The sequence below is a fragment of the Macrosteles quadrilineatus genome, unplaced genomic scaffold (assembly GCF_028750875.1).
Source record: "Macrosteles quadrilineatus isolate MER2022 unplaced genomic scaffold, UCM_ALF_1.0 Scaffold_10__1_contigs__length_6754688, whole genome shotgun sequence".
In the NCBI taxonomy this organism is placed as follows: domain Eukaryota; kingdom Metazoa; phylum Arthropoda; class Insecta; order Hemiptera; family Cicadellidae; genus Macrosteles; species Macrosteles quadrilineatus.
The window spans coordinates 604,755-617,591 of record NW_026542603.1 but is presented as its reverse complement, the minus strand read 5'-3'; the positions used below and the strand labels follow the sequence as shown (position 1 = coordinate 617,591).

Sequence of the window (12,837 nt, the reverse complement as noted above, 5' to 3'; positions counted from 1 at the left end):
CGCCCAACCTAAGTTGGAAACACTACAGAGGGTAGTAGTAAAAAAAAAAAACAACTTAGTAACTGTTCTGTACAAAGAAATAATATCATGTGGATCACGTTCCCTTTTTATATATGGTGTATTACATGCACTTGTTGTCAGTTAGCGTCCATAATCAACGGCAGTACAAAGGGGTTTGAGAAGATATCAAACATATTCCCGTATTAAAATTACTGGCGGACAGAACGACAATGTACTATATATTATAATTAATTACTATACTGTTGCTATGACACTTAAATGGCCGGACAAGTCAACCCAACACTTCGACTTTCTAGATGGTGGCGTGTTGCCGGGGTAGCATCTTGACGACAGCCCCTTACTATTAGAAGAGAGAGAGTGTCAAATTTTGTTCTATCTTCTCAGTTTTCTAATTATAATTCACTTTATCAATTTACTTTACGCGTTTACTTTAACATTCGAATTTTGTTATTGTTTGAGGACTTTTTTTTTGTCCTAACAACTATTTATGTTTTACATATGTTAAGGGAGTTGAATTTTGATTGAATAGGCCTACCTACATTTTAAAATGTATTTAGATGTGTTTACTTCATTTTCTTGTAGCAGTAGCAATCGCTTTACTCATTGAAACTAGCATCCAATTAAGTTTCATCTGAGGATTCAAAGTAGCCTATAATGAATTAAACTTGCAATATTTATTTTGACATTTGGTTAGGTATTGTGTTATGGTGTCTCTCATTTGCTATCTTATAATTCCAGTTATTAGTCTTTAAAAGGAATTAAACGTAGGCGACCAACCGAAATAAAAAGACTTATTCATCATCAATATTATTCATACTGTGTTGTATAATCTAATTCCTACGGGAATAAATGAAATGCTAAGTTCCTTCCTATAGGTAACGTAACTGTAAGTTTTCTTTTCAAGCAGGAGCATTAAACTATAATGTATTGTTATCTTAAAAAACAAACGAACGAGATCTAATAAATAGTAATCAATACCAACACTTGGATATAATTTTAGCAAGTTTCCCAAAAGAGAATAAGTTATTACCGTAGCATTCTAATAATAGGATATTGCTAATCTTAGGTAAGTTGGTGTTTTTGGATAGGCCACATTGATTTCAATTAAGAAGATGCTAAAAAAAATAATAGCAATGTTAACATCAGACGGAATGAGCTATACAACTGGCATAATTAAATTTAGATAATACTATATGGATAGGAAAACTAACAGTACCTAATTAAAATAAGGGGTATGTTTACGAAAAATCGACTTACTTGTTATTATTGTGTCTGAACATGTAAAATATCATTTATTTCCACATAGCTTTCTGCATTTAACTATAACGTTTTTTTTTCAAAATTACTGTAAAACTGTTGCCTAAATATAGGTAGATTGAAATTCACTATTTATTTTTCCAGAAAACACTAGGCCTACCAGGAGATTTTTTAAAAGGATAAATATATACTGAAGAAGATTAAAGGATTAGTTTGGCTTACATAGGATTCTTTAACTTTTAATAATTGGTCTGCAAATAGTTTATAATTAATTACATAACATCATTAAACGACTAATCTAGTTCTATCAGTGTTCAAAGGAGGCTCTGGATTGGAAGAAATCGCTCCGACGTTTCGTTCCGATTTCAATTCCGCTGTCCCGATTCAAGATTCTTTGCTCTGTGTTCCAGGCAGACGACACAAGGCGTTATATTCGGACCTCGGCTATATTCGTTATGGTTCGGAAGCGCTCGGGATGGCGTGGTGGTGCTGGGTTATTCCTCCAGAGAAGGTCTCGCCAATGACCGTGGCATTCTGACTCCGCCCACCACTGACACACCCCTCCTTCCCCTACAACGGGTCTCCGCCTTCGGTTCTTGCTCCTCCCTCAACCAATGTTGGAGCCCAGGCGTTATTCCGAAAGGCAGTGGTCAGAAAAGAATGCATTGCTAAGGCACTGGTTCGAAACAATCTGCACGCTCAGGCACTGCTCCGAAAGACAGTGGTCCGAGAGGCAGTGGTTCGAAAATAATACAAAGATGAGGCACTGGTCCGACAGATTTAGCATGGTCAGGCACTGCTCCGAAAGGCAGTACTCAGAAAGGCAGTAGTCCGAAAATGATTTTCGAACCAGTGCCTTTCGGAGCACTGCCTTTCGGACCACTGCATGGATCTCGGCTGGAACGGCTGGAACTGTTAAGCACAGTCCTTCAGACTAGGCCTTTTATATAGACCACTGAAATTTTTATTTTTAGTTTATCTCTAAGGTTTTCCTAAGGATTTTGCCCACATTTTGGAGTAGGCGAACTGCTCAACACAGTTCCAGGTCCCCCTTTCCCTAGAGCATAGCTCAAACGATGTTTTTGGGAGTGATGACGCCTGTCACAAAAGGAGAAGGGGTGCTCGGTCGTGTCTCCAATGCCAGGACAGTACAAACAGTCAGAGCTGCCGACCCGGTCCGTATTTACCCGTGACCCGAAAAAACTGGGTCACGAAATACCCAACCTCACCATGCTCCCATTCCACCCATGGTCAGATGCTGGGAATGATCCTGGTGGTCCAACACCCCTGGTCTCAGCGTTCTATTTGCGTTGCCAGCGGTCGAAACTGCTGTCGCGTTCTTCTCTGTCAGCAGTCTCTCTATTTACTTCAGGTCTTCTTGCGGTTACCTGTCGCTCCCTCGCAGGACGGGAGCAGGCTCGGAGACCGTGTTGTAGGCAGAAGTAACTTGCAAGGGCCCTCAATGCTAAACGGGAGAAAGCCGGTCACGGAAGACACACCTCTCCAGCACATGGGCCCAGACCTCCGCACCTTACAAGAGAACTGACTTCCGACAGACATCAGTAGGTGGCGTTTGCCGGAGCGGGAACTGCCGACGCATGACACAAGCCTACTAAGGCCAGAGACTCCCTTGGTGGCCTTATGAATGGTTCGCATGATCTTCTCGCTGAAAGACATCTTGATGACTACATGTATCATAAAACTAAATTCAAGGTATTTAGCATATGGCTTGGTCTCCAGTTGGGCATGGTCCCCTTGCACTTGCACTGGAAGGACGGTGAGAATCCTCTTCATGGTTAGGACCATGATCTCCGTCTCTCCGACCGCCAGTGACAAGCCGTGAACCTGCATCCATACGTTGACTCGGAATATCAATACTCCGAATGTTATATCTGCCTCTTTGACTGCAACAGAGACGCTACGTCGTTGACGTGGCCTACTAGGTTGGGTCTCATAGATAATTTTGAGTCTTAGTTCACTGTCTTACACGTTCCAGAGATCCGGTCCTAGGATACTTATGCAGTCCCAAAGGTGATGGAGATCCAACGCTGACCTTTAGTTATGTCAAAAAGGAAGACATGGTTTGGAAAGGTAGGACTCGATCATTCACAGGAGGTAAGGAGGTAACGCGGAACGTGTGCTCGCAGCATATTGCTCCACCTGGAGGAGTTGAACGCGTTCCTCAAGCCAAGAATGGCGAGAATAATCACGCGACCAGTGATTATATTCCACACCCTACACACTGCCTCAACTACCATCATCAAATATATCATCAATGGCCAAGTGGCCGGAACTAAAACTGTGCTGCTGCTGGGGAAACTACCCGCAGAGACGAAAGATCAGTCTAACACGAATTAGCTTCTCCGCTTTGCCGGTGGTGTGGAGTATGCAAAGGAGGGGGTGTGAATGACGAGGGGTCCTTGGTGCACTTTTCATCTTGGGAATCAAGACAAGGAGGGCCAACTTCCATGCCGACAGAAAAACTCCTTCAGCCAAGCAGGTTTTTATCTATCCTAGGATGCTAGGCGCGAGCCCAGGATTGTTTTTAACATTACTTCAGGCTAGACCTAGGGGTTGTGGCGTTATCACTTAGGGTGATTTGGTGGGATTTAAACTCGGGACCTCAGAGACCGAATTCTCGTGCTATAACCACTTGACCAACTCTTTCCCCTAAGCCAAGCAGGTGTTCAACTTATCCAAAAGTAGCTATGGATTATACTCAACGACGAGCTTGAGGTTTTCCGCATAATGCCAACAGGGCCGGCTGCTCTTCGGTTTCTAAGGGATCGGAAAGCTGAAAAAGACATTTTATACTGTATATGTTTGAAATATTATTTTCTAAGAACACAACTGGAACTAATCTTCAAAGAAGAACAAAGTTTTGAAATTTACGGAAATTAAACCTAATTCTTAAAGCTATAGCACCAGGCTTCAGTCTTTATTTGTGGTAGCACCAAAACCTTGACAGAAGCCATATAATGCCCCGGACCCGCCACTTCATGCAACAAGTGGTACACACTCCTGGGTGGCTTTGCGGTAATCTCACCAGTAAATGTATGATTGCCAACAGATCCCCAACATTGTCTTGATCTTACGACGGATCAAAAATGTTTGAATTACTACGTAAAATTTTAATTAAAAATCATATCATGAACAACTGAATACATAAAACTGTTAATTATATTTTAAAATGTTTAGAACGAAAGCATACATCTATTGACTATACATGTTTTGAAAGACATCTAGCCATACTGGACTCTACGTGAACCATTGTACGGCGCAGCAATGAAAATAACTTGTTTACTATCCTTTTTCTCTAAATCTCAGCACTATTTATCACAACGTTTATCAACAAAAATTAGTTCGTGAAATAAATGCAAAAGGCGGCACAGGCCACTAGTTAGTTCTCACTAACTCTGATTCAAACTCACAAGTCTTATTATTTTAAAGTACTACATCGTTATGATATAACTGACCTATCCAAACTGATTGGCTTGTATATCCCAGTCCAGTGAGGCGGCTGCGGATGAAGACGGCGATTGAGCCAGAGAAAGCAGCGTTGCCACATCTTCGCCAGAGCTACACACAAGGCTAGAGCCACAGTCACACTTGGCAACATTGTCATCCACACTACCTGTAAAGGATTACAGTGTTCAGACAATCAAGACATTATGTACCATGGGGATGAAAATGGCAATTGAATCACATATTGCAGCATTGCTGTCTATGTATCAGAACTAGAAACATGGATAAAACAACAATATCTATTGATTACGTAATAACATGCAATGCTTTGAAACTGTTTAACCTATTTACCTCATTTTTCGTGAATCCAGTTACAGCTAATTCGTTGTTTTCTGAAACTAAAGAAAACTGCTTAGCATTAAAACCCTCCTCAAACATGTGGATTCTGTTATTTAAGATAATGCTTTACTTAAACTTATACATTATAATAGTCTGAATAGATTACTCTAAATCTTTAATAATGCTACTATAGTTAAAGTTGTATACCTGTACGAATATGATATATTTATTATGTAGCTCCCCAATGACAAATATCAGCTATGCCAAGAATCGATCCTTCTCATAGAGGAATTCGAATTTAGAATGCCCTAGACCCAACACATCTTGTATCAAGTGGTACAAGGGCCACCCCTCCCCCCCCCATGTGTGGGGTGATGTGTGGGGGGGGGGTTGTATCAAGTGGCTCCTGGGTGGCTTTGCCGCAATCTCACCAGTAAATGTATGATTGCCAACAGATCCCCAACATGTGTCTTGAGTCCACCACCTTGACAGAAGCCATATAATGCCCAGGACCCGCCACTTCATGCAACAAGTGGTACACACTCCTGGGTGGCTTTGCAGGACTCTCACCAGTAAATGTATGATTTCCAACAGATCCCCAACATTGCCTTGAGTCCACTACCTTGACAGAAGCCATATAATGCCCCGTACCCGCCACTTTATGCAACAAGTGGTACACACTCCTGGGTGGCTTTGCAGGACTCTCACCAGTAAATGTATGATTTCCAACAGATCCCCAACATTGTCTTGAGTCCACTACCTTGACAGAAGCCATGTAAAGCCCCGGACCCGCCACTTCATGCAACAAGTGGTACACACTCCTGGGTGGCTTTGCAGGACTCTCACCAGTAAATGTATGATTTCCAACAGATCCCCAACATTGTCTTGAGTCCACCACCTTGACAGATGCCATATAATGCCCCGGACCCGCCACTTCATGCAACAAGTGGTACACACTCCTGGGTGGCTTTGCAGGACTCTCACCAGTAAATGTATGATTTCCAACAGATCCCCAACATTGTCTTGAGTCCACCACCTTGACAGAAGCCATATAATGCCCCGGATCCACCACTTCATGCAACAAGTGGTACACACTCCTGGGTGGCTTTACGGGAATCTCACCAGTAAATGTATGATTGCCAACAGATCCCCAACATTGTCTTGAGTCCACCATCTTGACAGAAGCCATATAATGCCCCGGACCCGCCACTTCATGCAACAAGTGGTACACACTCCTGGGTGGCTTTGCAGGACTCTCACCAGTAAATGTATGATTTCCAACAGATCCCCAACATTGTCTTGAGTCCACTACCTTAACAGAAGCCATATAATGCCCAGGACCCGCCACTTCATGCAACAAGTGGTACACACTCCTGGGTGGCTTTGCCAGAATCTCACCAGTAAATGTATGATTGCCAACAGATCCCCAACATTGTCTTGAGTCCACCACCTTGACAGAAGCCATATAATGCCCCGGACCCGCCACTTCATGCAACAAGTGGTACACACTCCTGGGTGGCTTTGCGGTAATCTCACCAGTAAATGTATGATTGCCGACAGATCCCCAACATTGTCTTGAGTCCACCACCTTGACAGATGCCATGTAATGCCCCGGACCCACCACTTCATGCAACAAGTGGTACACACTCCTGAGTGGCTTTGCGGGAATCTCACTCATCCAGCTGGTGTTGAATACTGGCTTCAGGTTGGATGAACGCATCATCTCTTTCCCCACTCTAGGAAAAGGACAAGATTATTAGATCAAAACATTATTAATGCTACATGTAGTAAAAAATCAATTGTAATAAGGTTTATGACGTAAAGTCATATGATGAAATGAAGAATGTGTCATCTCTTTCCCCACTAAGAGTTTTCATTCAGTCTTGCCTTACTAGGATTATCGAGTTCTAATCAGAAAAAATATAAAACATAAACTTCAAGAAGAGTCAAGGCAACGATATTGAATTTTCAAGATAGCAACATAAATTTTCCAAAAGGAAAGAGGTTTTAACAGTACTTCTACGGGTTTTCATCTATAAACAAAATCATAATTTTCCCTGGGAATCTTATTATTTTTGGGCTATCTTGCGAATTTCTCATGTAGGGAATAAGCTATTACGAGTTGCACTGTAGAGTTCAAGTGAATTTATATTTCTTGTTTTTGTCTGTTTTTTAGTAATGAACATGTAACGTTCGTGTTTCACTGTAAATAAGAGCAACGTTAATAATGAAACTTTATCGTTTTATACATGTTACAAAGAGTTTCAGGGCACATCTTTGTTTCCTGGGATTGAAATTAGAGATATCAAAACTCCTCTTGCAGGATTTTGAACACATTCTTTAATCACAAAAGAAAAAAACACTTTTCGATAGACGTACACATTTATTAGAGGGCTTCAGAAAACGCTATGTTTTCGTTTTAACTAGTCAAATCTCACATAATGATCTAATTGGAAATTTGTTTTGCTTTGCTCCAACCGTGATGGATAAAATATAGTTTACTGATTTCGGGAACACAATAACTACAATAATGAGAAGTGTCAGTAGGTTGATGAAAACTCAAATTTCCGATTTGTTGGATATGCCATTGTTACATTTGATTGGTTTACGTTTCTAACACGTCTCAAACCACCAATTAGCTCAACAAATTAGATTACATTGGGTTGTATTTATTTTTAAAGTTATATTTTTTCATTTTATAACAATGCCCTTAACTATAGGAAACATTTAATATATTATAACCTTAAGTAAAAATACACAGTCGTTTTTTACAATGTATTGTTATGGTCCTTTGAAAAACTTGGCCAAAGCTAACAGTTTATTGATAAATCTCAAATTATTCAGTAAGTCCTGTATTTTTTTTAATGATCAAATGAAGTAATTTAGTTAATGACCTAAATGTGTTCAGAAATAATACCAATGCTGTAACTGTTAATGAGTATTACAAGCTTTGCTCTTTGAACCAAGTAACATTTGTTTTCATTGGCTTACAACTGTATAAACTCTTCAACATAAGCTGTTATTTAACTCCTTTAGTCGTTTAGTTTTCACATTTCTCATTCCAAAAGACAAATTTGTCGATATCTCTATGGTTTAGCAATTTATTTATTTTACATATAATAAACGTGGTAAAATGTATTTTACAGTAAATTGGGCTTACGATCTTGTTTACTTCTTTTAGCCTTTGGAATTTCCTTTTAAAAATTATCTACAAGAATATTTTTTTAGTAGGTCATCAACGTGTTACATGGTATTCAATTGTGTAAGTTTTTTTTTTTTTTTTTTTTTTTAGAAGTTACAACTAAGACTTCTACTTAGTATGGGAGGTTGCACAACAAATATTCATTTTGTTTTATGGGTAGCCTCCGGATTATCGAGATACAATTAAAGTGGTTTAAATACCTGTAATGTCGACAATCCCAAGTGGTTGTGTAACAGCTAGTTTCGGCTCATAATGGAGCCATCTTCAGGTTTTTCAAGGACATTATCACTTCTTCTGAAGGTCATCAAAGTTCACAAATAATTTACATACATAAAAAATTTAAAAACACGTAACACGCATGCCTAGGCCTAGATTTAACGACATGACCGGCGGGAGTTTACGTCTAGACTCTAGAAATCTAGACGTAAACTCCCGGCGATCACGTCGTCACCCTAGAGGTAGCGCATGCAATGGTAGGTATGTATTGCATGCATATTCAATAAACCTTTAGGCAGATGTATTGTTTGACTCTGGTTATCCGTTTGAGTTTGGGTTAGCTGCATTCTATTTCACTAACAAAGACCTTTATCTTGATGTGCATTTCAACCTATGGTTACGTTTAAGATGTTCTTCTTATTCCTAGTGGACCTTTGTACCAAGTTATATAGCTCTATCTATATCTTCGGATAGAATAAATTACCATGAGCCTTATATTCAAAGGATGAACGTTCACACATTTTAGGCTTCTAGATGGTTTCCTTAAAGGACCGAAAATAGTTGCCAAAACAGAGTGGCAATAGGTAGTTAAACCAATGTAGATTTATGAAAATGGAGGGTTTATAACTGCATAATATGAAATAGTGATGTTTATTCTTCCAAAAAATTCATATTAAAAGAAAATTAACAATCACTGGGTGAGTTCTAACCACAACTACTATGAAGAGACACATATTAACCATTTTTTTTAGTTATTATCTTTTAAGGGTCCAGTCTAGAATTACGTCACCCAAGTAAAAATCATTGGCAAGTAATATGAAAAAGAGTAATGTAAATCACATTTACTTTGATGTCAAAGTCAATAAGCAAAGCATGAACGATTTTAATTTTCCCTCATATCAGATGGGCATCATTGGAATATTACTAACATGATATTAAATTTCTGTATCAAGATTCTCCAAGGAATAAGAAATCCTGTACTCTGCAGTAAAACTTTACATAAGTTAATACGCTACCAACGTCAACCGTGCAGTGAAATGGAATAATTCACTAAACCTTAATGCATTTTATTTCATGAATATTAATTTAGCAAATGAAATTTCCAAGAAAGAAGGTAAAATTAATGTTAATAAATTCATCAAGTTATCGAACTTTTATTTCTACACGAATAGACCGTAAAACGATTTACTTACTTAATTTTTACTAAGAAAGTTTGTGTGATCGTGATTATTTGTAGGCTGATGGTAATAGATATTAGGAAAAAGGTAACATTAAGTCAGGGGCAAAATGGCCTAATATAATTTAAAAAATAAACAAAAAGAAGCATTTTTTCGTGGTAGGCAGCTTTTTAACCACGAATTTGTAAGTTGCCTCATATCAGTATCATGGTGAAAGCATTTTGAAAAGTTTAAGGGATGAACCAGTATAGTACTGTTAAATTTGATTTTAAATCTTATGTTATTGTATCGAAATTTTACAACACCACTACCCTAGATATAAGTCCATCACGCTAAGATACTTAGCCATTGCCTCACCTAAAAGAAACTTAACGATTTACAAAAAAGTTGCTCTTTATCTTAGCGTTAGCAAATTTAGCTATCTAAACTGTTTATAGATGATTCGTCGTATTTACCTTTTACCAAGGTAATTAGTCATGTATGAAATATATGTTGAAAAGACTCTTGAGTTGATCCTTGATTTACTACACACGAACAAGTTTGAAGATTTCTTGTCGATTGACGTATCCCAATGTATTTCCCAAAGAATCGATTCTCCATAAACTCGTTAGCTATCCTCAAAGATAGACGAACCAAAGATTAATATGACAATCTGTAGGTTCTGTCAAATCCATACGGTGCGGAAGTGGTGATTATTTTTGTATTTTTTGAAACGGAACTTATACAATCGTATAAACGAACTCATTGTAGTACTGTATATATTTTATTTTTCTCGTAAAAAAGTTTCCTAATACGGTGAACAGTATTTAAATACATAGAAGTTTAACTCAAAATGCTAGGCAATGAATTTGTAATTCAATTTGAATTTGTAATCTAAGTACTCGCTTTTCCTTGAGTCCTTAAACCATCTTGATTCCTCATCCTCTCACTAATCCGTTCTGCTACAACCGTTTGCAGGTATTTATTCAATTTTTACTATATCAGTAAGTAGAAGGATTTCATTATTGAAGATTGATAATAACACTACATATATGAGGAAAGTCATACCCTACGAGGAACGCAGAGATGTTAAAAGCCACGGCAGAGCGAGTGATGAGTCTCCAGGTAATGTTAACTGTGGTCTCATCAACAGAAGACACTCGTACTAGGGCCTGAGGTAGGGCTGCGGCGTGAAAACAGGTACAAACCTTCTCCACACACTCTGAAACCAACAATAACATGTAAACTACAGCATTAGATACAAATCTTCTTCAGACCCTCTGAAAAAATATGAAACAGTTACAAACATTCAAAACCCACTCTGAAACAACTTAAACAGATTATACTCTCTACACACCATGAAATGTACAGACACAGGGTTAAACCTTCTCAACACAGTTTAAACAATAGAAACCGATTCGACAGTTCTAAACACACTCTGAAACAACAGAAACAGAGATACAATCTTTATCAGCACAATCTAAAAAAATTATAATAAATAAAAAACAGAAACTCATAAAAAGTTTCTTAACACGCTCTGAAACAACTGAAGCCAGTATAAATTGTCCCTAAACGATCATAAACAACTAAAACTGGTATACATTTTTACCACACTTCCTAACGAAAAAGACGTTTGCAAACATTACTTGCATTGAAATGAACAAACACTTACAGTCCTCATTTGTGCACTCTAAAACAATCAAAATACGGCACTGCTAACAACGCTTGGATATGCTTGATATCGAGTGGGTGCTTATCATATTTTACATGACCCTATTAACGAGGTTTTATGGAGTTTTCGGTTACGAATTGGATTTTTCCGTTTTTGACCTCCAAAACATAAAATTTTGCAATTCATTGAAAGTATTTAGCTAAAAAATTGAATAACCTAATATATTGATGCGTTTTTGTACGCCTAAATGGTTAAAGAGTAACACAACTTTACAATCACCGGATTCGTTAACTGTCTACTTAGTCTTTATTTCTGTTACTTAATTATTTTAAGTTGAAACACATATTTCTTTACCTGGAACCGTGTAAAGAACTTCGACAGTTGTCTTGCCATCATGAGGATTGGCTTCAAGAGACACCTTATACCGACATCCGGGTAGAATGTGTAGATTGTCATGCGGCACGGAACTTCCTAAGTCCACAGGAACTTTCCATTCTGTTGCATCCTGTCATACAACGAACAATAGGCTATACAATATATAAAGCATATTTACAAACAGCTGAGTAGTCCTTACCCTGAAATTATAGTTAATAGTTTAAAGCTATAAACGGATATGAAACAGGACTCATCATTACCGTTCTGGTAATGAGCGAAAGTCAGTGGCTTCTTTATTGTTCGAAACTGGATCCAGCTGTCTATGACCATTGGCTTTCAATACAAGATCCTGGCTAAGGGAGCTGCTTATTTATTTATTGCCAACGGATTTCACCAATTTACAATATTGAATTACAATATGAGTTACTCATCATGACTGATTATACTAAGTAACAATGCTAAAGTAAAGAACAATACAACAAGGATACATGCAAAAACTATACCTAGGAGTAACAAGAAATAAATATAAGACATGATTGAATAAATAGTACATTAAGTTGAAGTATAAGAAATATATACATAACGAAGGCAAATGAGACTTATCTTAGTGATTAAAGATGCACAAGGTATCACACTCATTGCAGTGACTCTTAGTCAATACATGTACCTCCATATTACTTATGTTAAAGCTATATAGAGCTGCACTGTGTCAGTGTATGTTAATGGTCTATCTAATAATATTATGATGGTAAACATTTTACATTTTATATTGACGAATTTCATACAAATTATGAAAACAGAACCAATTTAGAAGGCAACACACTTTACTCCACCAACTTAACGTGTCCATCAAAATGGCAGTTATGGGTTTTCTTTCATTATTTTTTTGTAAGAAAGTATAAAGCAAAGAGGGTAACCCCCAGCTCACGTTAAAATACTCCCAGAGAAAAACCTATCTATTTTGATGTTCCAAATTCAGAGCCAGCTATCCTTAAGCGGGCTTCTAATATCCTGCAGCGATAACAGTTTATCAACACAGCTACATAAAGTATTAATTCAATTCTGCACTTATTTTGCATCAATATTTCGTTCAAGCGCATAATGTATTTATTATATTAGTGATTTTTTTCTAT

The 12,837-nt window shown here is 38.0% G+C and overlaps 1 protein-coding gene across 1 annotated transcript in view; it reads right to left on the bottom strand.

Annotated features, from left to right (window-relative positions):
* The window catches only part of LOC129004657 (uncharacterized), a 124,448-nt gene that overhangs the window by 18,510 nt on the left and 93,101 nt on the right, over positions 1-12,837 (bottom strand). Inside the window, exons 5-9 of the mRNA XM_054433210.1 lie at positions 11,684-11,834; positions 10,726-10,879; positions 5,653-6,818; positions 5,095-5,141; positions 4,755-4,912 (exon numbers count right to left, since the gene is read on the bottom strand). Of these exons, the coding sequence (XP_054289185.1) occupies positions 4,755-4,912; positions 5,095-5,141; positions 5,653-6,818; positions 10,726-10,879; positions 11,684-11,834 (1,676 nt within the window). The remainder of the gene's footprint in view (positions 1-4,754; positions 4,913-5,094; positions 5,142-5,652; positions 6,819-10,725; positions 10,880-11,683; positions 11,835-12,837) is intronic.